This window comes from Panthera uncia (assembly GCF_023721935.1).
Source record: "Panthera uncia isolate 11264 chromosome E2 unlocalized genomic scaffold, Puncia_PCG_1.0 HiC_scaffold_20, whole genome shotgun sequence".
Lineage (NCBI taxonomy): Eukaryota > Metazoa > Chordata > Mammalia > Carnivora > Felidae > Panthera > Panthera uncia.
Genome location: NW_026057589.1, coordinates 25,140,890 through 25,168,784, shown reverse-complemented (window position 1 = coordinate 25,168,784; position 27,895 = coordinate 25,140,890). Strand labels below are relative to the sequence as shown.

Below are 27,895 nucleotides of genomic sequence, written 5' to 3'. Positions count from 1 at the left end.
GCTAGAGCCCAGCCAATGGGAGACGGCCACAGCCCAGCCAATGGGAGACGGCCACAGCCCAGCCAATGCGAAGCCTCTATACCTCCAGCTTCCAGTTTACTCCAATGGACTTTTAGTTTACAACAGCCCCACCCTCTCTCCTGCCTTCTGCTATAAGGCTTTGATCTGGCTTGCTGGTCTCGGAGTACCATTCTCTGCCATTCCAGAATAAAGACATTTTTGCTGGTAAAATAATTGGCAGTTTTATTTTTAAGGTTAACAGGAGAGACAAATGAAACGACAATGGAAACAGAATCAACAAAAGCTGGTTCTTTGGAAAGATCAACCAAATGGGCATTTCTTTTTTTTTTCTTAAGTTTATTTATTTTGAGAGAGAGAGAGCGCACACGTGTGCATACGGAGGAGGGGCAGAGAGGAGACCGTCCCAAGCAGGCTCCATGCTGTCAGTGTAGAGCCCGACGCAGGGCCCGAACTCATGAACTGTGAGATCATGACCCCAGCTGAAATCAAGGGTGGGACACTTAACTGACTGAGCCACCCAGGCGCCCCCAAAATGGACAATTCTTTATACGGGCTAAGAAAAAACAAGACGCAAATTACTAAAATCAGAAGTGAGCAAGAAAACAACTGGATTTTACGGAAATAAAAGAGGATGAGAGAATACTGAACAATTAAATGCGAGCATAATAGAAATCCTGTGACATGGACAAATTCCTAGAAATGCAGAGGTTACTGAAACCAAGAATAAATAGAAAATCTAGACATACCCTATACTAAGATTGAGTCGATAATCAACACCATCCTGAGAAAGGAAAGCCCTGGACCAGATGGCTTTGTGGGTAAATTCTACCAAATATTAAAGATTAACACCAATCCATCCCAAACTCCCAAACAATAGTAGGGAACACCCCTTAACTCATTCTATAATTCCAACATAACCCTGATAATAAAGCCAAAAATACCACAAGAAGAAAAGTATAAACCAGTATCTTAAGAATATAGATGCAAATATCCTCAAGAAAACACTAGCAAATATAATCCTGCAGCATATTAAAATTATTAGACACCATGATGACGTACGATTTATCCCAGGAATACAAAGATGATTCAACATACAAAAATTAATCAATGTAATACACCACACTAATAGAAGGAAGAGAAAATTTCAACATCATCTCATTTCATGATAAAAACACCTAAACTAGGAATGGAAAGAATAGATCTCAAAATGACAAAGGGAACTTTGGAAAACGCAAACCTAGTGTCAGAATCAGTGGTGAAAGACAGAAAGCTCTCCCTCTAAGATCAGGCACAAGGATGCCCATTTCCACTTCTATTCAATACTACACTAGAAGTCCTAGCTAGAGCCATTAGAAATAAAAGTATCTCTAATTGCAGATGGCATCTTATATGTAAAAACCCTTTTAAAAATCCACAAACATAACATCAGCACTTATAAATGAATTCAGCAAAGTTGCAAACATACAAGATCAGTATCCTAAAAATCACTTGTATTTTTACACATTAGCAATGAACAATCTGAAAAGGAAACTTGCAATTTCGCATACAATAGTATTGAAAAGAATAAACTAGGGGTGCCTGGCTGGCCCAGTCGATGGAGCATGCAGGTCTTGAGCTTGGGGTCATGAGTTCAAGCCCCGGGCTGGGTGTCCAGATTGCTTAAATAAACTTTAAAAAATCTTAAATAAAAGAATAAAATACTTCAGGAATAAATTCAATCAAGGAAGTATTAGACTTGTATACCCAAAACCACAAAACATTTCTTTTTTTTTTTTTAATTTTTTTAACGTTTATTTATTTTTGAGACAGAGAGAGACAGAGCATGAACAGGGGAGGGTCAGAGAGAGAGGGAGACACAGAATCTGAAACAGGCTCCAGGCTCTGAACTGTCAGCACAGAGCCTGACGCGGGGCTCAAACCCACGGACCCTGAGATCGTGACCTGAGCCGAAGTCGGCTGCTTAACGGACTGAGCCACCCAGGCGCCCCAAATTTCTGAAAGAAATTAAAGATGATCTCAACAGAAGGAAAGACATGTGTTCAAGGATTGGGGGACTTTATACTGCTAAGATGGTACTATTTCCAAGTATCTCCAAAGCGTCATACAGATTCCATGCGATCCCTACCAATATCCCAACGGTCTTTTCGGCAGAACTAGAAAAAGTGATCCTAAAATTCATATGAAACTGCCAGTGATTCCAAATAGTCAAAACAATCTCGGGGGTGCCCGTCGGCCAGCTCAGTCGGTGGAGTGTGCGACTCTTGACCTTGGGATTGTGGGTTCAAGCCCCACATTGGGTGCAGAGGTTACTTCAAAATAAAATCTTAAAAAATATACTGAAAAAGAGGAACAGAGTTGGAGGGCTCACACTTCACATACTACAAAGCTACAGTTATCAAGACGGTGTGGTAAGGCATGCGGACAAACAGACCAAGAGACGTTTAGGAAAAGTCCAGACGTTGACCACACAGCTGGCCACACCGGACGCAGTTCAGTGGGGGAAAGAACAAGTCTTTCCACAAACGGTGCTGGGCAATCTGTCCACATGCAGAGCAATTTAGATGCACTCTTATCTAACACCACATGCAAAAAGTAACTCAAACCGGATGAAAGCCCTAAATCAAAGCACTGAAATTGTAAAATGCTTAGGAAAAAAAAAACACAGGTGCAAATATTCATAATCTTGAATTTAGTAAGTTTCTTACATGACACCAAAAGGATGAGCATAAAGGAAAAAGTAAATTGAACCTCGTCAACATTAAAGGACAATATGAGAAAGGGAACAGACAACCTGCAGGATGAGAGGAAATATTTGCAAACTATGTATCTGATAAGGCCCAGTATCCAGAATATGTAAGGAATACTTAAAACTGAACAAAAAGGCAAGCAACCTAAACAAAAAACATGCAAACAGTCCGAACAATCATGTCTCCAAAGACACGTATGTGGCCGATAAGCCTAGGAAAGGATGTCCCACATCACCAGCCGCCAGGGAACCGCAAATCAAAACCGCAGTGAGCTGCGTCACATCCACTAGCAGGGGGAGGGGAGTGCTCTGTCATGGGTCTTTAAACCCTGACAGACAAGGACAGTGTTGACAAGAATGTGGGCACTCCGGAGCTCCCATGTTAGTGGTGCGAACGTGAACCGGGCAGCTGCTGTGCAAGAAAGGTTTGGTGGCTCCTCAAAGTGACACACGGCCTCAGCACACGATCCAGCAATCCCGCTCCTGGGTCAGTCCCCGAAAGAACTGAAATCAGGGACTCGACGACGTGTACACAAAGGTTCACAGCGCGGATCATGACGGGCAGAAAGGGGAAACAGCCTGAAGGGCCACCCGCAGATGCACCACAAACAATCGGCGCCACAGCTAGGTGAATGTTGCTGGCCACACAGAGGACGAAAGTCCTGACACACAGGCCGCGAGCAGGCGAGTCCTGAATCCGTGACTCCGAGCAGAAGCAGGGAACCCCGACGGCCCCAAAGCGCAGGGCGGAGCGTCGGGTACAGGGGCCCGACCGCACAGCGCGGGGCGGGGCCCCAGAGTGCAGGGCGGGGCGCACAGCGCGGGGGTGGGGCCTCGGGACGCGGGGGCGGGACCTCACAGCGCAGCGCAGGGGTGGGGCCGCCAGGTTCAGGGACGCGGCTTCACATGGCCGGGAGGGGAGCACAGCGCTGGGGGCGCGGACACCGGCGCGGGGCCGAGGCCACACAGTGCAGGGGGGGGCGCACAAGGACGGGGCGAGGCCACCAGGCGCGGGGGCAGGGCCGCACGGTGTAGGGCGGGGCCCCGCGTAGGGGAGGGGACACCAAGCGTAGGGGGGCTAGGGGCGGGGCCGCCTGGAGCACAGGAGAGGAGCCCCCCCCTCACGTGGGCGGAGCCGTCTGGTGCAGGGCGGGGCGCACAGCGCCAGGGAGGGCCACTGCTTGATGGGGATGCAATGGGTCCACTAGGGAAATATTTTAGAGCTCAACAGAGGGGCGCCTGGATGGCTCTGTCTGTTAAGTGTCAAACTTCCGCTCAGGTCGTGAAGCTTGGGGTCTGTGGGTTCGAGCCCCACATCGGGCCCTGTACTGACAGCTCAGAGCCTGGAGCTTGCTTCAGATTCTGTGTCTCCCTCCCTCTCTGCCCCCTCCCGTGTGTGTGCTCTCTCTCTCTCAAAAAGAAATAAACATCAAAAAAATTTTTTTAAACTCAACAAAGAATGGTACCCCCCCCAACACATAGCTTTATATTATGTGAACTTCAGCTCAGTAGGAACATTTTTTTTTTTTTTTTTTTTTTACCGAGAAAGAGGAGCGCAAGCAGGGGGAGGGGCAAAAGGAGAGAACCCCAAGCAGGCTCCATGCCCAGTGTGGAGCCGGAAGACAGGCTTGACCCCACGACCCTGGGATCATGACCTGTCCCAACCACCCAGATGCCCCCACAGGAAGAACGTTTTTAAGCCAGGACATTCTGATGTGCAAAAACTTGCCATTACAACACACAAGTCAGGTCCAGAGTCCCAGCTCAGAGTCAGAGAAACTAGTTCGGAAACTCAGGTGTAATCTGTAGGACCTACTGTACTTCTCTCCAGAGCAAAAACGCTGAAGGCAAACGCGACTTACCTCGGTTGTGGGGAGGAAGACTCCGCCAGGGCGACGGGGCGGGGTTCCCAGGCGCTCCCACGCACGATGCCAGCGAAACTCCTAAATGCCCGCGCGCGCCCGGACTCAGGCTCTTGCTGCACAAACCCGCCATGACCCTCCAACTCCCAGCGGGGCCTTGCCTGACCCGCAGCACCCAGGATCACCGCAACCCCGCCCCTCACCTGTGGCTTGCACCTGAGTGGCCCGGACGGCCAGCCCCGCCCCGGCCGCGCCCTCGCACGAGGACACCTGCCCGCCAGACCACCCCCCACGCCCCTGAGCGAAGACGCCCCGCCGGCCACGCCCTGACCACGCCCCTACCACGCCTCTGCGCGATATCACCCCCTCGGGTCACGCCTCCCGACTGCTTCCACGCACGTGGACGTGGCCGATCACGCCCCTGAACGCGGACGCCCGGCCATCAACGCCCTTGACCACGCTCCTGCAGGAGGACGCTCCCCCGCACCCCCCACCATGCCCCGCCTACCCTGCCACGCCTTCGAGCCACGCCCCCGCGGGAGGCCGCCCTTCCGACCACGCCCCACACGTGTAAGCCCCGCACGTGTACAGTCCGCACGAGGACACCAACGACCCCACCCCCCGACCACGCCCCTGCACGAGGATACCTCAGACCACGTCCCCGCCCCGTGTTCACGCCCCAGGTCCACGGGCCCGCGCCCGGACGCCTGGCTGACCGCGTCCTCCGACCACGTCCCACCCCCAGGCCTTCGCAGCCCCCGCGGCAGGGGCGAGGGCACCCCGGCTCTCCTCTAGCCCGCTCTCCAGGCCACGCCCCTGCCGGCCTGGCCCCAGGGTCCGGCCCTCGGTGGCTCGGCTCCCGCGCAGGCCCCGCCCGCCCGCCCGAGCGCAGAGGCGCCGATGGAGTCGGAGACGCGGGTGCTGCGCGCGGCGGGCGGCTTCGGCCGGGCCCGGCGCCTGCTGGCCGCCGCCTCGTGGCTGCCGTGCGTGGCGCTGGGGCTGGCGCTGGGCTCGGAGCCGCTGCTCACCACGCCGCCGGCGCACCACTGCCGGCCGGACCCCGAGCTGCTGCCCCCCGCGCTGCGCGCTCTGCGCGGGCCCGCGTTGCTCGACGCCAGCGTGCCGCGCCTGGGACCCGCGCGCGCCCCGAGCCCCTGCCTGCTCCTGCGCTACCCTGAGCCCGAGCCCCACGCCCGCCCCAACGGCACGCGGCCCTGCACGCGCGGCTGGCACTACGCGCTGCCCGCCGCCGGCCTGCTGCGCAGCCCGGTGACCCAGGTACGCTCCCGATCAGATCGGCGGAGGACCGGACGCGGGAGCACGCGCGCCCGACGGTCGGGGTCTCCGCCTCAGCCTTCTCTGCCTCATCCTGTTTGCTCTCACTCTAACGCCTCTCGTCCCCCCTTTTCTGTCTGCCTTCCTCCGTCCTCACCTCCCTCCGTCCCCGTTGCTCCTCTCCCTTGCCCTCTGCCCGTGGTCGGCTGGGGCTTGTCAGGCTGGGCTCTTAGTCGGTCGTCAGGTGACGCAGCAGATGCCCAGGTTGCGGGGGCGCCGGGCCCAACGGCGGAGCCTGCCGCCCGAGGACGGCCATTGCGGGCGGGCAGCCTGGGGGAGGAGGCGTTCAGCCGAAGGTCTGAGCACATCGGCGCCAGGTGGTCCGCAGTAGGTGGCACTCAAGTGCCACCAGCGTTTTGAGCAAGCTGTGGCTTTGGGCCATGTAGGTGTCGAAAGCGGGTTCCCAAGACAGGAGGCTTTGAATCAAGGTAGGCACGTGGAGATACGTTGGCGAAAAGCAGACCTTTCGTCTGAGGTGCAAACAAGCTGGGGGCGGGGGGTGGGGGCGACTCAGGGGTGGGTTGCGAGGAGAAGGGGAGGAGGCAGCTGGACCCTCCCAGGCCCCTCTTCCGCTCCTTCCTCCCTGGGGCTTGGGACCCGCCCAGCTCTGCCTCCCTCCTGGCAGCCTCTGCCCGCATCCCTACCTCTGTCCCTGGGAGGATCAGCTCCAGTGTGGGAACAGGGACAGGGTTGCCACGTCTTTGCCTGAGGCCCCGAAACCGGCTGGGCTGCTGTCTTCCGTCCATTCTGCCCCACGGCACCCCTGCCCTTCTGTGGGGGTACTGATCGATCGGCACCCCGTCAGCTTTCACAGACGTTTGGTTTTTAAGAGAAAAACTGTGATGTAGTATGATCCAAAACAGTACGTTAAGTTTGGGGAGGAGGCGCAGAAACCTGGAAGGAGAGGTGGGGAAGTGCGAAACTGAGGTCAAGGGCCATGTCCGGGAAAAGCAGGTGAGCGCAGGCCTGAGTCACAGTTCCCGAAATCACTTTTGAAGTGAGCAGCGTCGGGGGAGGTGAGGGCGATGCCCTGGAGGCCTTGGCACAGCAGCCAGCAGGAGGCTCAGCTCTGTCAAGGGTCCCCTGGTGGGAGACCAGTGGCTGCAGAAAGGGGAGTGGGTCCCCATCCAGAGAGAAAACAGACTTGGGGTTCCAGGTAGGTGTCCTGGGGACCCCTGTCATTGCCCTCTGGGGACTCAGACCAGGAATTGTTCAGATTCTGCGGGAAGACTACCAGAGTCAGGAGATCATGCTGTGTGACCTTGAGCGGGTCCTCCACCCTCTCTGTGCCTCAGTTCCCCCTTATCTCCAGAGAGGAACTGGAGCAGGCCGTCTAGCGCCCCTTGCAGCCTGGCCTTCTGGGAACTCGCGATGGGACGGGTGGCCCGGCCAGCCAACAGGTGATTGGTGTCCCCATAGTGGAACCTGGTGTGTGAGGATGGCTGGAAGGTGCCCCTGGAGCAGATGAGCCACCTGCTGGGCTGGCTGCTGGGCTGTGTCTTCCTGGGTGCGGGCTGTGACCGGTGAGGCGCTGCCCCTTCGCTTCTCTCCCAGCAGCCCCCCCTTCCGGGCCCTCAGGGTCCTGCCGGATGCCCTAGCTGTCCTGACCCGCACCCACGTTTCCCTGGCTGCCCCCCAGGTTTGGACGTCGGGGTGTGTTCGTGGCCTCCCTGGTGCTGGCCACAGGCCTGGGGGCCAGTGAGGCCCTGGCGGCCAGCTTTCCCGCCCTGCTGACCTTGAGGCTGCTGCACGGGGGGGGCCTTGGCGGGGTTTTCCCTTGCCCTCTACGTGGCTCGTGAGTACCGCGGGGTAGGGGCCCTGGGGAGCACCCCCTCAGGGCAAAGTCAGGTGGCGGGGGAGGCCTCTCTGGCACTCCCGCTGAGGGCCCTTCTTGTGGAGGGGGGAGGGGCACTCTTTGTTCTTTGAGGTCTGTCCCTGGTGGGAAGGTCCAGGTGCTGGAGCTGTAGGTTAGTGACCGGTCCCCGCAGCCCTGGAGAGGTCCTCAGGCCATCTGCGTCTGCTCAGGCCTGGAGCTGTGTGACCCCCCTCGTCGCCTGGTGTTCTCCGTGGGAGCCGGCCTCTTCTCCGTGCTGGGCACGCTGCTGCTGCCTGGCCTGGCGCTTCTGGCGCAGGACTGGCGCCTCCTGCAGGGGCTCAGCGCCCTGGCGACGGGCCTTCTGCTGCTCTTCTGGGGGTAAGCGTGTCACGGTTCAGTGCCAGCGTGGCGGCCCCGTGTGTCACTTCTCTCCACCTTTGTGCAGCGCCGGGCGTGTGGGTGTGGCACAGGGATCCAGAAAGCCGCCGCGGCATGCCTTGTGCCCCTGGATCCAGAGAGGCGTCGTGAGCCTCTGCCCTCCTTGCGGAGAGGACCTGTGGGCATTCTCACCCCACCCCTGCAGGTCGCCGGCCCTGTTCCCTGAGTCTCCCTGCTGGCTGCTGGCCACGGGACAGCCCGCCCGGGCCCGGAAGATCCTGGGGCACTTTGCAGAACCTGGGGGCGTGGACCCAGAGGACGGCTCAGAGGAGGAGAGCTCCCTGGTTCCAGGTGATGCACCAGCCGGGAGATGGGAGACGGGTGCCAGAGAAGGGTCGTCTCTCACATGTGCCCCCTCGTGTCCCCGGAGCCACAGAGCTGGACATGCTGGGTGCACGGAGCCCCCGGCCCCAGTACCACTCCGTCCTGGAGCTCCGGCACACCCGCGTCGTCTGGAGAAACGGACTCATCCTGGGCTTCAGTTCGTGAGGAGGGGAGGGCACGGGTGGGCTAATGGGGTGTGCGCCTTCCACCCCCCCGGTGGGTGGGTCTTTGGTCGCTGGAGTCCCCCGCCCTGGCTGGGCCATAGCTGCGTTCTCCCTCTCTCCCAGGCTGATCTGCGGGGGCATCAGAGCCGGCTTCCTCCGCAACCTGGCCCCGAGCGAGCCCACTTTCTATTGGCCCTACTTCCTGACCGCCGGCCTGGAGGCGGCGGCCGCTGTGCTCCTGCTGCTGACGGGGGACCGCTGGGGGCGACGCCCGGTCCTGTTGCTGGGCACCCTGGTCCTGGGCCTGGCATCCCTGCTGCTCCTTGCCGGGACCCAGTGTGAGTGTGGGGCCCTGCAGACTACCGAGTCCTCGTGTTTGGCAGAGGGTCTGACCGATGTGGGGGAGCGGGATCAGCCCCCTCCTGGGGCCACGAGAAGGTAGCACAGGATACGGGACATTGGGATGAAGTTCTGGGTTTTGCCCCATCTGTCTTCCCACCGAGGCCCAAAGAGTCAGAAGGCCAAAAGGATCCTATGATCCCAGACGGGGAAAGGCTGGGGACGCCAGGCCCTGCGGGCAGCGTGGGAACTGCCTCCTCCTGCCCCCAGACCTGCCAGGTTGGACCATGCTGTCCCTGTCCGTCCTGGGCCTCCTGGCCTCCCACGCCGTGTCTGCCCTCAGCAGCCTCTTCGCCGCGGAGGTGTTCCCCACGGTGATCAGGTGAGCTTGGGCTGCCAGCCACACCCCGCCCTCCCCGTCGCGCCCGGGGTTCACACCACCTCTTGGGGGACACACGGGGGCCGCTGGTCACAGAAGGGAGTGGAGGAAGGGGGCCGGGGGCTTGGGGAGCAGCGAGGACAGAACTGCGGGGGGGCAGGGGGGGAGCGGTTTGGGATTTTCTGATGAAAAGAAGGAAACTTGTTCCAGGCCAGGGGGAAGCTTTTCCACAAAGACTTTTGAGTTTTTTTCCCCGCCCCCCCCCACCCCCGCTTTGCCCCCGGGCCGCCCCCCACAGCGCGCTCTCCCGCAGGGGGGCCGGGCTAGGCCTCGTGCTGGGGGCCGGCTTCCTGGGCCAGGCCGCAGCGCCCCTGGCCGACGTGCACGGCCGGGGCGGCTTCTTCCTGCACCACGTGGTCTTCGCCTCCTTCGCGGTGCTCGCCCTGCTGTGCATCCTCCTGCTGCCCGAGAGCCGAGGCCGCCCTCTGCCTGCGTCGCTGCGGGACGCCGACTGCCTGCATGTGTCCCGGGCCCGCCGCCGACCGCCCCCACCCTCCCACCGGGCGGGGTCCCGGCCGGAGCGGGAGGGCTGACTCGCCGGCGCCCTGGCTCCCCGCCATCCCCGCCACGCGTGGAGGATAAAGGCATCCGTGGAACTTGGCGTCCTCACTGCTGCTTCTCTCGGGCCGCGTGCCCTGGGTTGGAGGGGGCTCCCGGTGGGCTCACTAACCCCCCTCTCCCCCCCCCCCACCCCCCCGTGGGGGGCAGCCCGGACCGCGCCACCGGCACTGGAGAGAAGGGCAGGTTTTTAATTCAGGAGTGGGGGGGGGGCATGAGTGGGGGGCCGGCGAGGTGGGGGTTCTGACCCCAGGGAAGGCTGATGGAAGCCAGGCTTGTCTAGCTTCCGCTCTCCGGGCGCTGGGTCCCCCGGTCTCTGTCCTCCCTGGGAGAAGCAGACTTGCCCAAGGGCCTGGGGGGCCCCCTGGCTGCCTATGCAGAGGTCAGCCGGGCCTGGAGGCCAGGCTGCCTGTCCTGGGAAAGACATCTGCCCTCCGTGTCTGGTGGTTGTACCCTGAGCAGGGCACGCGGGTCCGCATCAGAAAGCCCCCCACCCTTCCCTGGCTCTTTTCCGACCCTCACGGGGGCCCGTACAAGTCAGCCAGCCGGGCGAAGCGGGGGCCCCAGTCCCGCAGGCAGCTGTAGTCCTGGTCCTCGTCCCCCAGGCTGGACAGGATGGAGCTCAGCGTCCCTGCCACAGAACCATCTCCCTCGTAGTCGTAGATGAGAGCTGTGTCATAGGGCGGGACACTGGGGTCACTGTCTGCCACCTCCAAGCCCTGCGGAGAGGCCCGGGAGAGCTCAGGATCCCTGCCGGCACCAAGCCCCGCCCCCAGCTCAGGCTGCAGCCCGCTCAGCCCGAGACCCCGAGGAGGGAGCCCCACCCCCAGCCCCGCGGGAAGAGGAGGGGGAGGGGCAGAGCCCTGAGTGCAGGCACTGTTGGGAGAGCCGCCCCACCTCCCTCTGGGCGGCTCCTTCCTTAGGGCTGGGGTACGTGAGGCTTCCTAACATCCCATCGGTGAGACCCCCGTTTCTGCCTTTCAGAGATTTTGCAAAGGGTTCTGTCCCGTCCGCCTCCGTCCGTCCTCTCACCCAAAGGGTCACATGCCCTCCTAACTGGGACCTGGGCCTAACCCCTGCCCAGCCATCTGTAGGGGGCTTCCTCTGAATCAAGGCCTGTGCTTGCGGGCGAGTGTGGCGTCGGGCAGGCCGGCAGGCGGCACCCTCTGCTCCCCCACAGCCCATCCAACCCGGCCGCCTGCCTTCTGAGCCTCCCCCGCCTTGACTGCGAGAACTCGCCGATGCTGTGCCCACATAACTATGGTTCCCGGATGCGACTGACAGCTGCACCCCCAGCCTCGGGGCACGCTAACTTTTGTCGATCGGTGTCCAGTGCAAAGTGCCGCAGAGCAAGCTCCAACTCCCGCCCCCCACCCCAGCTCAACCAGGCTCAGCGCGATCCGGGGCGGGGGTGGGGGGGCAGCTTCCTCTTCCAGGGGACCTGTGCCTGTGGTCCCCTGCACCTCCCCAGCCTCACCCCCCTCTCAGATTGTCAGGGGTTCCCCAGAAGCTCAGCTGGGGTCCCCAGCAACAGACCCACTCTCCACAAATGGTGCGCGTCCGGAGGGTTCACAGAGGTGTGGGCGGGAGCCCCTACGTGTGTGTCCCCGTGCCTTTGCCCCTGTCTGCACACCTCCAGGGACACCTACATCATTGATGAAGTCAGCGATGTCAGCGGGGCTGGTGGGCAGCATGCGGGGTGGCTGGGGGCGCACTCGGCCGAACGGGGCATCTCGGCGCAGTGGCGGCTGTCCCAGGGGAGAGCACAAGGCCGCCAGCTCTGTTGGGTGGCGCAGCTGGTTGATGTCGTAAGCATCCTGGGGACACAGTAGGCAGAATTCAGCCCCGATCAATCACAGGGTGGGGTTTTGGTCCCAGGCACCCTGGTGGGATGAGGGGGGTGCGGGGGAAGGGAAGAGAACTTGTGGGGACACTCCCTCCTCCTGAAGGTGGGGTGAGGGGTGCTGGAGGGGGACCCACGGCCTAGGCTCTCAGGGACCCTTCCAACTGCTTAGCGTTTCTAAACCACCACCTCCCCCAACGCCCTCCCCTCACCTGGTCCTCCTCCCCGCCCCCCTGCTCGTCATAGTTCAGGATGTTGTCCCGGAGATCGTCCTGCAGTCCGTGCAGAAACCCTTTGTCCCCTGACTGCCGCCGGGACCGCGTGACGAGGGCGACCGGCAGGGCGAGCACTGGGCAGGAGAGGACAGATAGGAGGTGGTGGGTGCCCGGTCATCCAGCCGGGTCTGGATGTGTGGGGAGTGGGATCTGGTGGCATGGGGCCTGCGGGGGGGGGGGGGGGGGGGGGGGGGAAGGAAGGGAGGGTTAAGGTGGGGCGGGGCCTGCGAGGCGGAGTCAGGGCAGCAGGTGTCGGGACGCGGGCGCTCACAGAGCAGCAGGATGATGCTGGCCAGCACGATGACCAGGGCGCCCAGGCTGACGCCCACGCCTCCTGCCCTCCGGGCAGCGGCCCCCGGCAGACAGGCACCATCCGGGCCGCAGCGACACACCGTCACGTTCAGGGGCTGCTCGCGCTGCTGGGGCGGCTGCCCAGAGTCTCGGAGCAGCAGGCTGAGGCGGTGTAGACCCTCCCGGACCTGGTGCCGGAGCCGCAGGCGCGCGTGGCTCACTGCAGAGGGCGCCCAAGGTCAGCACGGGCCTCCCAACCTGACGCGCCCTGCCCCTGCCCCTCCAGGGCCCCTCCGCACCCCTTGCTGCTGGGAGAAGCGGCCTGGTGGGTGAGGATCCCGAGACCTGGGGCCTCAGTTTCCCCATCCTCCCACTGGGCGTGATAGTTCCTGCTCCGCCCGAGGATGCGGAGGGAACCAGCAGGACCACGGTGTTGAGTGCCCCCCAGGTCTCAGGGCTGCACCCGCGGACCCGTGTTTGGAAAAACTCACCGTTAACCTGGCTGACACTCCAGTTCCGGGTCAGCTCTGGGACACGGGGACTCAGCTGAAAGTGGAAGGGAGCCCCGTGGGGGGGCAGGTCCGCATCCGTGGCCCCCAGGAGAAGGCCAGAACCCTGATCTGGCTTGCTGCACACGCTACCAGATGGCGGGGACAGCTCAGGGGCGTGGTCATTGACCTCCAGGATCTCAATGGACAGGGTCCCGGTGGCCGTGCTGGGTGGGGAGGCTGCAGGCGGGAGAGGCCGGGTGGGCTCCTTGCCCTGCTGGGGCGGACTGCCCACCCGAGAATCGGCTCCGAGGCACGCGCAGCTCTCAGCCCTCGGGCAGCAGCAAGGATGCCCGGCCCGGGCCCGGGAGCCCTGGAGCCCAGGCACAGCTTGGCACTCACCATCGTCGTAGGCCAGGATGATGGCCCTGTACCAGCCATCCTTGAGGAAGGGAGAGGCCGGGCTGAGCACTCGCTGGGTCTGGATCTGACCCGTGGCTCTGTCCACCCGCAGCCAGTCGTCTGGGTCATAGTCCTTAGAGTAGCTGTTGGCCGAGGAGGGGACAGAGTGACCCTGAGCGGACACAGGACCCCTAGGGGTGTGGTCATACAGAAACACACATTTCCCACACACGTGTGCACACACGCACCTCTGAAGCTAGGCCCCCAACTGCCCTGAGCTGGTGGTTTCTGTCCCAATTGACAGATGAGGAAACCGAGGCTCAGGGAAGGCAGGTGAGGCCCAGGGCCAGGGCCCCACGGCCAGCGAGTGCCACAGCCAGGCTTCAGCGCGTGGGCACCGTGGAGACAGACACAGATCCATAGGGCCAGGGCCGGGGGAACATCCAACACACGAAGGGCCGGCCTGCACACACCGGCTCACCGGAACGGACCGGGTGGCGTCGGTGGGCCAGCTAGCGCCCAGCCCGGCCTGCTGGGACGAGTTCACGCCGACACACACGTATGCACAGGGCTCGAGGCCCCAGGGACGCGCAGGAGTGTACACGGACAGACGTGCCCTCTACCCTCCGACCAGGGCTCTGACGGGAACCCTCCACCGTGCTCCGGGCCCCGGCTGGGCAGCGGACAAAGGAGGCCGTCGGCCCCCTCTGCCTCACCCCGGCGGCCCCCACCTGAGCCTCTGCAGCCGCTGCGTGTCAGGGTCTTGGGCAGAGAAGGTGGCCACGGGGGTTCCCGGGGGCACCCCCTCAGGCAGGCTGGTCCGCAGCGGGTTCTCCTGGAACACGGGCGCCTCGTTGACGTCCTGCACCCGCACGCTGACCCTGGCCTGGCCCCGCTCGGCCCTGGGGGCGGCCGCCTGCAGGGGGGCCTCGTTCTGCACCGCGACTCTCAGGTTGTACTGCTCACAGCTCTCGTAGTCCAGGGGCTGGGGGGGTGGGGACCGGGGGGGCGGTCGATCAGGACTCCGGGCCCCCCTCACGTTCGAGGTGCCCGGAGGCGGCTACAGGGCAGGGCGAGGCCCCCACAGTGGGACCGCGGCCCCTTCAGTCTCTCCTCACAGCCCCTACTCTCCCTGTCCCTCATTAGCCCTGCACAAATAAAAATTATTCAGGACCAAAAGCCGCAAAGAATAACGTAAAAATGACAGCTAGTAGTCACTCAGAATGAGTTTGTTAGGCGGCATGTGACCAGCTTCGTGCGTCACTTGGTCAGGCGTCCTCCCCGGTGACTCAAGCAACGCTCGTCCGGGCACGCAGAGGGGGCTGGCACCTGGGGTTAAATTAACCTCTGCCACCTGCTGACTTTAAATATCGTCCCGGATGACCCGAGCGGGGCTCGTCCGTAGCTCGCAGCCATCGAGAACAAAGCTGAGGTTTCCCTTTAGAGGAAAGACTCGGGTCCTGGGTTCCCAGCCCGCTGGGCCTGCAAACCCCCGTTTCCTGCAGTAACGCTCCTGTGCGTCAGCATCTGAGCAGCTCTGCACCCGTGTGTGCGTGTGTCTCCCGCTGCTGTCTCCTGGCTTCAGACCCGCCTGACACAGGTCTACACGGCACCCCACACCGCAAGAGGCAGCACTCCATCAATATCACCCGGGCTGTGGCCGGCCCCCGTGCCCCGGGGTCGGCGTGGCCTGTGCCCAGAACCCCAGCATTCCCGGGTCCCTTAGCATTCAGCTCTGCCCCAAACGGGGGCCCCCTGAGCTCGGGTCCAGCAGCCAGACCCCAGCTGGGGAAGGCGTGCACCCCACTCACCTTCACCACAGACAGCACGCCCTCGTTGGTCTTGGGGTCTGTGCGGATAGCGAACTGTCCCTTGGGGTCGCCCTCCAGGATGGTGAACCTGGCTGCCCAGTTTGGGGAGCCCGGCAGGTCCCTGTCCTCCACCTGAAGCCGCCCCACGTCCACTCCGCTGACAGCCTCCGTGGCCTCCATGAAGAACTATGGAAGCCCGGCCCTCGTTACCGCCGGGGCTGTGGGGGCCGGGGGGTGACCCCGCGGGGGGACGCCCACCCCTGCTCCCTCCCTGCTGACTGCGCTGCCCGCCCCCCCACCCCAGAGCCTCCCGAGCTTGTGGCCTTGGGAATCACGGCCCCCCAGGGGTCCCCATGAGGCCCTGTCCGCGGGCTCAGCTGCGCGCCAGGCGCCCTGTGTGCCGCCTTGTCCCGGAGGCTGGGGCTGGCTGCTCCGTCCCACGCGGCGGGGGCGGAGGGAAGGCTCCTTCCTGTTGCCCGAGGGCCACCGAGGGGTCTCGGTGGGACGCTTCCCCCCAGGGTCTCCCCGAGCTTCTCTGTGTCTACGTGCGCACAAGCACCAGTCTAACCTGGGTTTCTGTGCTTGTCCTCAGACAAGTCCTTGTCTCTCTGTCGGGAGCCTGAGGAGGGAAGGACAGTCCCCAGCGTGGGTGTGGTCGGGGGCAGTACCTCGTCCCTGGTGAACCCAGGGGCGTTGTCATTGACATCCTCAAGGGTGATGATGGCTGAGGCCGTGGCGGTGAGCCCATCTCCAGACATGTCTGCCACCTGCAGGGTCAGATTGTACACGGCGACCACCTGGGGGCACAGCAATGCGCAGTCAGCGTCCCCGGTGGCCCCGTAGGGCCCGGTGGGGGGCGGCGTCGAGCAGACAGCACCGGGCTCAGCCTCACGGGAGAGCCCTGTGCGCATCACAAGCCCCAACACCCGGCCTTTTGCTCCCAAGCTCTGGGGCAAAATGTGCCGCCAGGCCCTCTGGGTCTGACAACACGACTGCCAGCCCAGACTATGCGTGGGCAAGAGGCCAGGCGTCGAGCTGGATGCGCATTCACGGAACACCACAGCACACTGGAGCTGAACCAGCAAGCTGGGTCCCTGCCCTGAGGGGCCGCTTCCAGTGGCAGAAAGAGGAAGGCCACCTGGTGCAGCAAGTGACTAGACAGAGCTGTGTGTGTAGCCACAGGGAAACCAAGGAGGGCTTCCTGGAGGTGCCGAAGCTGTGCGGCAGCCTGGCTGTGAGCGGCAGCAGGGGTCCCGTTGGAGGAAGAGCGTGCAAGGACAGAGAGTGGCTGTTACTCCAGAGCACGACTGGCCAGTGTGGGGCCAGGTGGATGGCCTACCCCATGCCAGGAAGCCCGAAGGCTTGGCAGGCTCCGGGGCGGGGGCGGCTTTCGGCAGGACTCGTCAGGGCCAGGCACCGTACGGAGGGCCCTTCCCGCTCTCCTCGGACCTAAACCCACGACCAGCCACGAGATGCGGGTGTCCCAAGTTGGGTTTGTGTCCAGAGCCACTGGGAGTATCCACAGCAAGCGGGGGCTCCCTTCTGCCGTGTCGGGGGAAGCACATAGGGTGGGCAAGGCTGGGCCGGAGGGCCCAGCTTGGAATGAGCCGCCCCAGGAGCCTCAGAGCACCGAGAAGACGGGCAAGGGTGCAACCCTGGCGGCCCTGGCCCCCAGCCTTCATGGCGGTAGCCTCACCTCGCGGTCCAGACCCACTTGCACGGTGCGTATGTCCCCCGTGTGCTCATCGATGCTGAAGAGCTGGGGGCCGTCCTGCTCCAGAATGGAGTACCGCAGGGCCGCGTTGTCTGTTTCCGGGTCATCAGCGTCTGTGGCTTCGGCCCTGGTCACGTAGGTGCCTGGTGAGGACAGGGACGAGCGGGGAGGACACGTGTGGGTGCCAACCCCTGGCCCCAGGACACGCCTCGCCGTCCGTGGCCCACCGTGCCAGGTCCAGGCCCCCATTCGGTCTGTACGAACTTGAACATTTAAGCCGTCTGCCTTGCGCCGGTTGGAGGAGGAAGCAAGAGCGTCTGACATACACGTTCGATCGAGAGCTGACGCTTGTGTCCCCCAGACACGGAGACAATCCAGCAGGGGCTGAGAGCCCGGGGTCAGACGGGGGGGAACCAGCTGGAAAGCGGGCCAGCTCCGAGCCGGCGGGAACGCCGAACTAACAGAAGTAGAGAGACGTGCAAACACAGGTGTGAGCAGCACACACGCAACACGCGTGCACACACGCACAACACACACGCTCGTGTCTGCACACGGAAGCACGTCTCCCAGCTCTGTCTGCTGCCGGGGCCGAACAGCAGCCAATCTGACGAGCCTCCTGTTGGCCAAACACGGACAATGTGGGCATCAGAGCAATGGCTGCAATGGATGGTAACCCACCGAACGAGTCAGACTCCGGAAGTCCAGAGTCGTAGAAACAAAAATAGCATCCGCAGGCACACAACCACAGGGCAGAAAGCCCGCTGACAAAGGGTGAAGGGACGATGGAAGTAGGAAACCACCGCCCCCGCCCCTGCGATAACGGACCCAGACAAGGACCACGAGCAGATGCTCACACTGGGGAATGGAAGTTTAAGGAGAAACAGAGAACGAGCACAGTCGCAGAGGATCTTTCACAAGATGCCTATTAATTACAGGGGGAAAATGGAAAAATCACAGTGGAGGGGCGCCTGGGGGGCTCAGTCAGTTAAGTGTCTGACTCGGTTTCAGCTCAGGTCACGATCTCATGGTTCAGGGGATCGAGCCCTGCGTCTGGCTCTGTGCCGACCGTGCGGAACCTGCTTGGGATTCTCTCTCTCCCTCTCTCTCTGCTCCTCCCCTGCACTCTCTCTCTCAAAATAATAAACTAAAAAAAAAAAAATCACAGTGGAGAAGCCCGGCAGACACCCCCTAAACAAGGCAAATCGAAGTCCACATCTCCAGGAACGGGACACACACTCCTGATAGGACACACTGAGGAGAACTGTGTTACCAGAGTGCAAATCCTGAATCCAACCACACAAACCCCATCCGGACAACACATGTTCTTCAAAATAACTGAGTAAGTGCTTCAGAACGTCAGTGTTAGGACTAAGGAGGTGTGACGCTTGGACGGTGAAAACTACAAACGCTTCGGAAAGAAATTAAACCCAAGTAAACGGAAACACGTCCCACGTTCACGGACCGCGAGGTCAACGCTGTTCAATGTCAGCACTGCCCACAGTGATCTGCAGATTCGGTACCGTCTCCATCAATGTCCTGAGGACAAGTTTCTTCGCGTAAATAGGAAAACCATCCTAAAACTCGTACGGAACCTCCAGGAAACCCAAACAGCCAAGAACACAGCGGGCGCACCCACACCGCCTGCCTTCAAAACCACCCCAAAGGTACGGGGATCACGGCAGTGTGGGGTGGCCACACAGACAGACGTGCGGGCCAGTGGGACAGGAAGTCCGGGAACAAACCCTGACGCAGGTGGCCAAACGACTTCCGGCCAGGGTGCCCAGACCGTGCAAGGGGGAAGAGGTCGGTCTTCCCGGCACGCGGCGCTGGGAAAACTGGGCGTCCCCAGCCCAGAGCACGCACTTGGACCCTCCCCTCACACCATCAGGCAAAAACTCACTCCAAGCGGATCAAAGACCTACACGTAAGGCCCGAAACCGTAAAACTTGGAGGAACACGGAGGGCAAAAGTCTCGCGACACTGGATTTGGTTATGATTTCTGGACGGGACGCCAAAGGCACAGGCAACAGAAGGGAAGACGGACAAACCGGACTCATGAACATTTTTAAATGTTCTGCGTCAAAAGACACTAGCAACGGGGTAAAAAGCAGTCCACGGGACGGGAGAAAACACTTGCAAATCGTGTCTCTGTGAAGGTCTACCCAGGATATATAGACAACCCCTAAAACTCAAAATGCAACTCAATTCAAAAATGGGCAAAGGGGGGCGCCTGGGTGGCGCAGTCGGTTAAGCGTCCGACTTCAGCCAGGTCACGATCTCACGGTCCGTGAGTTCGAGCCCCGCGTCAGGCTCTGGGCTGACGGCTCGGAGCCTGGAGCCTGTTTCCGATTCTGTGTCTCCCTCTCTCTCTGCCCCTCCCCCGTTCATGCTCTGTCTCTCTCTGTCCCAAAAATAAATAAAAAACGTTGAAAAAAAAATTAAAAAAAAAAAATGGGCAAAGGGCTTGAATCCGCCTTTCTCCAGATAAAATATACAAATGGCCACAAAACACATGAAAAGGTGCTTGACATCAGCAGTCGTCAGGGAAACGCAAACCCACATCACGAGACGCCAGTTCACACCCACTGGGATGGCCATCATGAAAAACCGGAAGACAAGTGTTGGCGAGGACACGGAGAAATGGGGCCCCACGCGTGGCTGGTGGGGTGTGAAATGGTGTAGCCGCCGTGGAAACAGCACGGAGGTCACTCAAATGAAACACAGAATCGCCGTGTGGTCCATCAACTCCACTTCTGGGTTTATCCCCCAAGGAACCAAAAACAGGAACGTGAACTCACGTCCGTAACATCACTCACGGTAGCCAAGGCGCGGAAGCCACCCAAGTATCTATCTACAGGGGGACGGACAACTGAAGCGTGGTCTGTCCACACAATGGACTACTGTCCAGCTTTAAAAGGGAAGCAGATCCTGAACACGGATGAAGCTGGATGCCTGTGCTCGTGAGATGAGCCGTCACAGATGACAAATACTAGAAGGTTCCACTTATACGAGGTCCCTAGAGTATACAGATTTACAGAGGTGGAAAGTGGGTGGGAGCCAAGGTCTGGGGACTGGTGGTGGGGACAGCTGCATGACATTATGAATGTATTTTTTAAATGTTTATTTTTGAGAGAGAGAGAGGGGGGGAGACAGAGCACTAGCAGGGGAGGAGCAGAGAGAGGGAGACACAGAATCCGAAGCAGGTTCCAGGCTCTGAGCTGTCAGCACAGAGCCCGATCTGGGGCTTGAACCCATGAACTGTGATCTGAGCCAACGTCTGACGCTGAACCGACTGAGCCACCCAGGTGCCCCACGTTTGGAATGTATTTAACACCACTGAACTGTCCCCTTAAAAATTGTTAGGATGGTAACACTTATGTGTATTTTTAGCGCAATAAAACTTTCTTTGAAAAAAAAAAAAAACCACATCAGGGTCAGGAACGCCTAATGGCTAAGGAACCGCTCCAGATGGAGGGGAACGAGCTTAGGAGGTGCAGCGGGACCATCGTCCCAACCTAATGGTGGAAACAAGCAGATAATCCACAAAGGCGCAAACATGATCAACGTCCCAACTCTGTTGCAATTCTTTTTAACTTTTTTGCAAGTCTGAAAGTATGCAAAAAGAAGTAAAAAAAAAAAAAAAAAGGTCATTCTGAGTCTTGAAACACGAAGAAGGACGTGAAATAAACAGACGTGTGGGAGCACCTCCCACGAGTCCGCCCTTCCCAGCCTCTCAGGCGGAAGGCTGGCCTGGGATTGGACTCAAGCCCCTGGGACCAGAGCGGGAAGGTCTCTCCTGCCTGGAACAGGTCAGGCGAGCGAGGCCGTCCGGACAGGAGGTTGTGCCTTGTTTGAGATCGAGATGTAGGACTGAGAAACAAGGATGGACATGTCTGGAACCAGGCTTACAGCATCGTGGTGAGGGTGCTAAATCCACGGAATTGTCCGTTTTTAACCGGTCAGTCCTGTTTTGTGTGGATTTCACCTCAGTGCAGCAGCAGCCTCCGTCCCAGCTCGGCCACCGTAAATCCTCACTGCATTTTGGAAGACGCTGGGGTGTGAAACTTACACTGAAACGGGAAGTGACTGCAAAGTCCCTACCCCTGGAGAGTCCGCTTGCTTGTTTTTGGACGCTCTGAAGGACCACTGAAAGACTTGCTGAAGTCCCCCCGGGCCTTCTGACGGACTCAGAGCCCCCCACGCCCGCCGCAGCCCCCCAGCCTCACCTGGCACTGCTCCCTCCAGCACCCGGCCGCTGAACGCCTCCTGCCTGAAGACGGGCCGGTTGTCGTTCTGATCCACAACCACGATCTCCAGGTCCGTGGGCTCCTCCAGGGTGGCTCCTCCCAGGTCCAGAGCAAAGGCCCTTAGCTAGCCAAGCAGAGAGCAAGGGCTGGTGCTGTGCTCCCCCGGTTTTGGTGGCCCCCACCAGGCCGTGCAAAGGGACGGCAAGTGCAGACCCGGTGTCCCGCTGGGGACACCAGTTTACACAGGGGAGAAAGGGCATGGGGTGGGGCGAGTGTGCAACAGCGAGACCTCCCTGCCACCAGCCTGCTTGCCCACAGCAAGGGAGGGCAGCGCCTCACTTCCTCTCTCGCCTTGGCTGCCGGGAAGCTCACAGGTATGTTTTGTGTGCGACTGAAGGCACAGTCTCACTAGCGCTCCCACTCCGTCCCTTCTGCTAATCGGTGCAGGCTCCTCTTGGAGCTTAGTGATCCCGTGAAACGGAAATTAAGCCACTTCCCTGCTTCTGGAGAGCGGGCATGCTTTGGTGTCCAGGTAGGACCGTGGTCTCTGTCTGATAACTCTCTGTGTAAGGGAACCAAGAGCTCGTTCTCAAAGTCTGAACGAAGAACGTTCAGGGGACGGCAAAAGCAAAGTCAGAAGCCTCCTCCTCCAGAGCAAACTTAAAACACTTTGGAGACTCCAGGCTCGGCAGGACACCGGACTCTGTGGGGAGTCAGGTTCCTCCCCCCTCCGTGGCCTCTTGCTCCCTTCTCTCAAGCCTCACGATCCCATGCCTCCGGGGCGGGGGGATCCCGTGCCACCTTCCCCGGAGAGTCAAGGGACACCTGCCTTGGGACGTGCCATCCCGTGGGCTTCTGCACAATGCCCCACCCCCACCACACATGGCCCAGCTGAGGCAAAACTGGGGCAAAACTACACCAGTGTCCAGTGGTGTTTTCCTGGAGGCTGACAGCGGCTCTGCTGGGGGCTGCCCAGTGCTGCTTCCCTGGGCAGGACCGAGCCCCGCCTCCATGGGGCCTCAGTTCGCTCATGCTCATCTGTTAAATGGGAACAGAATCCCGAACATCTTCTTTGGAATGCAGGTCCTATAGTCCCAAACCCCTGTCTGCACCTACCAATTAAGGACATGTGCCCTCAAGTCCCAACCCTGAGACCAGGAGCCTGGTGGTGGCAGGAGCCCCCCCCCCCCCACTTTCCTGCCAGTGCTCCCCACAGCGGGCCCCACCCTGAAGCGGTCTGTCTTCTCCCGATCCAGCATGGCATTCAGGAACACCTTCCCCGTGAACTTGTCAATGGAGAACACGCCCTGGGGCTCCTCGTCCACACCGGGGCCCTGGATGCTGTAGATGACGCTGCCCAGTGGCTGCTTGTCGGACTTGATCTGCCAGGAAAGGAGCCCGGCTGGGGGAGGTGCCCCAAAAGGCAGGGTCCCTCCCTCTTCCTGGCCTTGACTCCTCCCCCAGCAGCTCGGCCTATGACCCCAAAGATGTGCTGCCCTCAGGGACCCTCCAGGGACAGCCCAGCCCCTGCTCTGCCCCCAGGGCTACCCCCCCCTCCCCCGTCTGTGTCCCCCTCACCTGCACCAGGGGGTACGGAAGACGCTTGTGGTTCTCGGATACACTGATGGGGGGGATAACCCAGGCTCTTCGTACACGGCCTGGGGCAGGTGCCCGGTGCCAGGGGTACAGGGTACTGGGCCTCCTCTGCCCAGGGACCCCCAATGACAGGCCCAGGCTCTGCAACAAAGGCACAATTAGCTGTCAATTACATAGCACGCAACCCCAGTGAGCCCGGCCGCAGAAAAGCGAACCCACCATAACCTTGGCCCCCATCAGAGCCCTGAGCTCATGGTCCTGGGAGACCCCACAGCCACACCCCAAGACTGGAGCCCCCAAAGCCCTGCATGTGTCTCCTGTCGTCTCCTGGGAGCCCCTGCAGCCAGAGCTGCCCCAGGCCTGGTGGATGTTCCCTGACCGGCCGGCCGAAGCGAGGCTGCCGGGCCCCCACCTCCTCCCGGAGTGGCCCAAGCGAGGCGCAGGCACCGGGCCTTGGGGAGCATGGGGTGCTCAGGGGGCAGACGGAGCCAGAGTGACGAACGAGGCAGCTGCTGGCCACAGCTGCCAGGGGGAGGCTCCCAGGGACGCTTCGTGGGAGAAGACTGTGGCTAACAGGGTGTGGCCACCCTTCCCCTCTCCCGCAAATGCTTCCCGGAAGCAGGTGCTCGCGGAGGCCCTACAGGCGGTCGGAAGGGGCTTCTCCAGGCTGCTCTGTGGGATTGGAGGCTCAGCCCGTTTCCAGGGTTTCAGCAGGGCCTGCAAACCTACCCGACCTCACCGTGCAGACTGGCCTAGCTGCTGGGGGGTTCGCGGGGCCCAAGGGGCTGAAACGGGACCACAGCACCGGGTGCCGACCCCCTGCTTTCCTCCCAACCACGGGGCCAGTGGTAGGGTTCACACCACTACTCCTGGGATCCTCAGGGCCCTGGGGGTGCTCCCTCCTCTTTCTCCACACACTCGGGGGGGCCGGGGGCTGCCAAGGGAAGACGGGGAGCACGTGGCAGCTGTGCTCACCCCCTCCTCCGCAGGGGCGGGTGGGGGCATAACACAGCTCAGGCCCTTCCCTGGGCCAGCTTTTGGGCTCAGAACTGGGGCCATCAGGGAGCATGGTGGGAGGAGGGCACCCGTCAGAAGTCTCTCGAGACCCGCTGGCCGCTCCCCGTAGTGACCACAGGTAGCCCCACCTTCCCAGTTCAGGTGGGGAAACCAAGGCCCAGAAAAGGCACCGTCCCATGAGTCAGGGGCGGGCTGGCGGCACAAACACATCCCGAATTTCCCGGCCCTGGTCTCCGCGCCAGGCTCTTCAACAGGGTGCCGGCTGGTCTGAGTGTGGGACCGGGCACTGTGGCTGGCTGGGCACAGGGGCTCTGGTCCAGGGGCACAGGGTCCCGCTGGATTTGGTGAGAGATGGCGGCACCTGGGGTGGGGTCTGGGGGAGGGGCTCGGTCACGCGCTGGGACCCAGCTGCCTTTGGGGGTTGGAGAAGGCACCCTCTGAGGCTGCTCGGGCCCCGCCCCCCCCACACTGGCAGCTGCCCCCTGCCCTGCCCTCCCTCAAACCCAAGGCAGGACAGGCTGGCTGGGGGCATGCAGAGTGGACACCCCCTCCCAGACGCCAGCCCTCTGTGCTCTAGGGATGACCCTAGAAGCTCTCTGGCCCCACCCCGGGTCTCCAGGCCCTGGGTCCTTCTGGAGGAGGCGCTCCCTTTTAGCTAAGGTGGACAGGGTGGCTCCCTGGCTGCCCTGTGCCTCCTCGACACTGTGAGCTCACCCCCCAGCCTCCGTCTGGGGCCTCGCAGTCCATGGAGAGCGGGCATGGGACGGGGTGGTCTCGTGGCCTCAGAAGAGAGGCATCAGGGACGAGTGAGGGGGGTGCTCTGGGTGGGATGGGACAGGGGCAGGAAGGAGATGCCAGCTGCTGTCCCGTGTAACCCTCCGCTCTGCTCCCTGGCACCTTCACCGCCCAGGGCCAGCACACAACGCTTTCCACACGCTTTGCTCGCAAAACAGCAGTAACATTCACATGACAGCTGAGCTCTCCTTGTGGCCCCAAGCCGGGTCCCCAGGCCTGGAATCGTCCCCCTCCTCCTCCTCCTCCTCCCCTGAAATCCCAGGGGCAGTGTCACCTGCAGGGGCCTGGAATCTGCGAGGCAGCGAACGTGGTTTATAAAAAGGACCAAGCTCCTGGCCAGGCCCCCAAGCTACCCCAGCCCGACGGACCGGCAGTGCCTGGGGCGGCTCGGGCTTCGCGCCAAACCCACAGAGCACAAACCCTTCCAGGTCAGCACCGTGTTCCCGCCAAGCGGAGCCCTGCTGGCCTCTGTCACCGTGCTAGCGGGGACAGCATCTGTTTCCTAAGCATCCCGAGGGCGGCACAGGGCTCAGCGTCCGCCTGTCTCAGCCCTTTCTGCCCTCCCTAGGCCCTCCCTCAGCCCTCACGCCCCCTAGGAACGAGCGCTGTCTGGTTTCACAGTCACCCAGAGTAGGGCTCAGAGCGGCTGAGCCACTGGCTCAAGCCCACACGGCCAGAGAGCAGCAGAGGTGGGGCCCACAGGGAAACCAGCTTCTGAGCTCCGTCGCTCCCAGGAGCGCCTTCCCCACCCGGCCTCAGCGTGGGGAGGTGGACAGGACTGGGGGTGCAGGCGGGGGCCGGTCCGCAGGGGGGCTAGCCCCTGATCTCAGGCTCTTGGAGGAATGCTGGGGGACACACTCTGCCCCGTGCAGCCCACCACAGAGCCTCCGGCTGCCCCTCACCCCCGTCTCTGCCAGCGGCCTTGGCTTACGCCGCAGCGTGCCCAGCAGCGCGGTGCGGGGCTGGTGCGGTCATGGCAGAGCCTGAGGCTCCACGGCCCAAGTTCAGGAGGTCAGCAGAAGCCACAGAACCTTGGCAGGGACCCCCTGCCCAGATCAGAGGCTGCGGTGGGTGGGGCGGCTGGGCCGGGCCACAGCCCACTTCTTCCTGCCAGCCCGGGTCCTCCCACCTCCCCCTTCCCAGAAGACAGACGTGGCCGGCTGGGGGAGGGTCTGGGAGCTGCCCGGGGACCATGGGACATCTGGGGCCAGGACGAAGCCACACGGACAAAGCCAGCTCACACAGACCCCCCAGCATGTGGGCAGAGCGAGAAGGCACCACCGAGTGGACGCGGGCTCCCCTCTGCCGTCCACCGTGCTGCTCCCACGCCCAGCCACAACCAATGGGTGTGACGAACCCAGTTCCCCCAAGTGAGGCCCAACGATACCCCCGTGCTCATCCCTGGCCTTTGCCTTAACCAAGAACCGAGAGAATAGTCTGGAAGCCCTGGAGACACCAGGGCCACTGTCCCTCCCCGGGGCCCGCCCCCAGCCCAACACCCAACCCCAGCGGCTGAGTAACAAAGCCCCCCACCACCCCTGTAGGAATCCGTTCTGCCTGGCGTGGCCCACAGGGCCCTCTGCTTCTCTCCACCAGCCCACGGTGGGTTCGGAACAAAGAATTCTAAGCCACGGTGTAGTCTCCCCGGAGCCTGGGAAGAGAGCTGGGTGCTCCCCCACCCCGGGTAGAGAAGCCGTGGACCGGGAAGGCTGGGCGGGAAGTGAGGACGGCCTGCTTCCTCTCCTGGAGCTGCTGGCCTCTAGGGGCCCCTGGGGCTCCCTAAAATCACTGCTGAGATTCAGACGGCAGGCAGCAGGCCTGAGCTCGGGTTGGACTTTTGCTCCCGTGGCCCAGCTTCCTGGAACCCTGTCCACCGTCGTGTCGCGACTGCATTAGGGGAAGGGAACATGCCCTGCTACCCCGTCCGGTGTCATTGGGGGAACCTTACAAAACGTAGCTGCAGACGTGAGCTCGAGTGAGAGGTTCCGGGGTTAATCCCACACTTGTGTGAGTGGAGACCCCTCCAACGGTGCCTTTGGCTCGAGGTTTCATGATCTAGGAAGCGGGTGGGAGGCCTGGAGCCTGGCGGAACGGGGCGGCAGGGGCCCGGGGCGGGGGGGTCTGCCCGGGAGGAGGGAAGAGCTCCCGGTGTGCACCCCCCGCAAGCCTCCCGGGCCCGAGCCCCTTCTGCCCAGGCTGGAATCCGCACCACCCCGTTCCTGGACGGCCTGGCCGGCAGCAGGCATGCCAGGAATGGGCCCAGCTGTTGCCCCGGCCCAGAGAGGCCCCTGCACGTCTCCTGAGGCGCCAAAGTAAGGGGGTGAGAGAAGCAGCTGTTTCCCACCCCCCACCCCCACCCCCCAGCATCCCCCTTGCAGGGACAGGTTCTGCCACGTGAGGGCCACTCTGCTCCGGGGCTGCCTTGTCCACCCGGGGAAGAGAATGGTCCAGGAGCCGGCTGCCCTCTGCCGCCTCAGCTACTGTCATATTAACGTGACTAGAGAACGTGGCATGGCCTGTTCCACGGCCCTGTTCCACGGCCTTTCCCACATTGCCTGTGGGGGCCTTCACATGTCCAAGTCCCCAGGAGTGCAGCCAAGGCCTCACCTTCCTTCCAGAAACCGTGTGGCTCACCAGCTTGCCCCAAATCATCCAGGCTCCGCCACCCCCCACCCCTGCCCCCCCAAGGGCAGGGCCAGCTATGGGGGCACTGAGGGCCCGGGGAGGGGCCCAAGGGCCCAGCTCTGAAAGTACACACTCTAAGCCCCCTAGGTGAGATTTTAGGGGACACAGGCGGGGGAGGGGTGTGCCTTGTCCCAAAGGCACAGTCAGCACCAGATCAATGCAGAGCCCTGTGTTGGGGCCCCTCCTGAGCCAGCCCTGCCTCGCTCGGGGCCAGCCGGTGGGTCTCGGGAGCTCACAGAGGTGGAGGAAGGGATGTCCAGGAGGCAGCCATCAGCTGCCATGTGGCTCGACAGGAGAGGACAAAAGTCTGAAAGCTGAGCTGGATGGGGGAGGGGTGGGTAGGGCCCCGACACGGATGTATTTGGGGGGGGGGGTCTAGGAAAAGCTCCCCTCATGCGCTAATCTGAGCCACATCGAGTACAGAACTTGTGTCCAAGCCCCATTGGCTGATCCCCCCAAATCCCCAAAGCCTCCAGCTGTGTGCAGGGGTCATTCCGCAAGAGCGCCAGGGAGGGGACCTCCCCTGCTGCAGAGCCACCCCAAACCCAAAAGAGCAGGTCTCCGTCATGTGCCTGCCCAAAGTACTGGGTCTGGTGCAGGGTGGGGGTGGACCACTGCTCCTACGGCAAGTGGGGAGGGGGCATCAGAGGCGTGGAGCCTTCTGGAGTGGACCCCAGTGTGTGGGGGCA

General features: G+C 61.7%; 2 protein-coding genes across 2 annotated transcripts in view; one reads left to right on the top strand and one right to left on the bottom strand.

Annotated features, from left to right (window-relative positions):
- The first annotated feature begins 5,529 nt into the window (after nucleotides 1-5,529).
- On the top strand, nucleotides 5,530-10,079 carry SLC22A31 (solute carrier family 22 member 31). Its single transcript, XM_049622803.1, is given in 10 exon segments — nucleotides 5,530-5,907; nucleotides 7,384-7,487; nucleotides 7,604-7,715; nucleotides 7,717-7,759; nucleotides 7,990-8,158; nucleotides 8,364-8,509; nucleotides 8,595-8,703; nucleotides 8,830-9,044; nucleotides 9,316-9,427; nucleotides 9,738-10,079. Coding segments are annotated over 10 exon segments (1,668 nt in total). The 3' UTR covers nucleotides 10,018-10,079.
- Nucleotides 10,080-10,269: 190 nt separating this feature from the next.
- CDH15 (cadherin 15) overlaps nucleotides 10,270-27,895 on the bottom strand; it is a 33,059-nt gene continuing 15,433 nt past the window's right edge. Inside the window, exons 8-20 of the mRNA XM_049622397.1 lie at nucleotides 22,692-22,850; nucleotides 22,340-22,495; nucleotides 21,093-21,237; nucleotides 16,849-17,009; nucleotides 15,821-15,949; nucleotides 15,153-15,338; nucleotides 14,073-14,326; nucleotides 13,342-13,484; nucleotides 12,943-13,179; nucleotides 12,432-12,671; nucleotides 12,098-12,234; nucleotides 11,692-11,859; nucleotides 10,270-10,761 (exon numbers count right to left, since the gene is read on the bottom strand). Coding sequence (XP_049478354.1) covers nucleotides 10,561-10,761; nucleotides 11,692-11,859; nucleotides 12,098-12,234; nucleotides 12,432-12,671; nucleotides 12,943-13,179; nucleotides 13,342-13,484; nucleotides 14,073-14,326; nucleotides 15,153-15,338; nucleotides 15,821-15,949; nucleotides 16,849-17,009; nucleotides 21,093-21,237; nucleotides 22,340-22,495; nucleotides 22,692-22,850 — 2,316 coding nt within the window. The 3' untranslated portion in view covers nucleotides 10,270-10,560. The remainder of the gene's footprint in view (nucleotides 10,762-11,691; nucleotides 11,860-12,097; nucleotides 12,235-12,431; nucleotides 12,672-12,942; nucleotides 13,180-13,341; nucleotides 13,485-14,072; nucleotides 14,327-15,152; nucleotides 15,339-15,820; nucleotides 15,950-16,848; nucleotides 17,010-21,092; nucleotides 21,238-22,339; nucleotides 22,496-22,691; nucleotides 22,851-27,895) is intronic.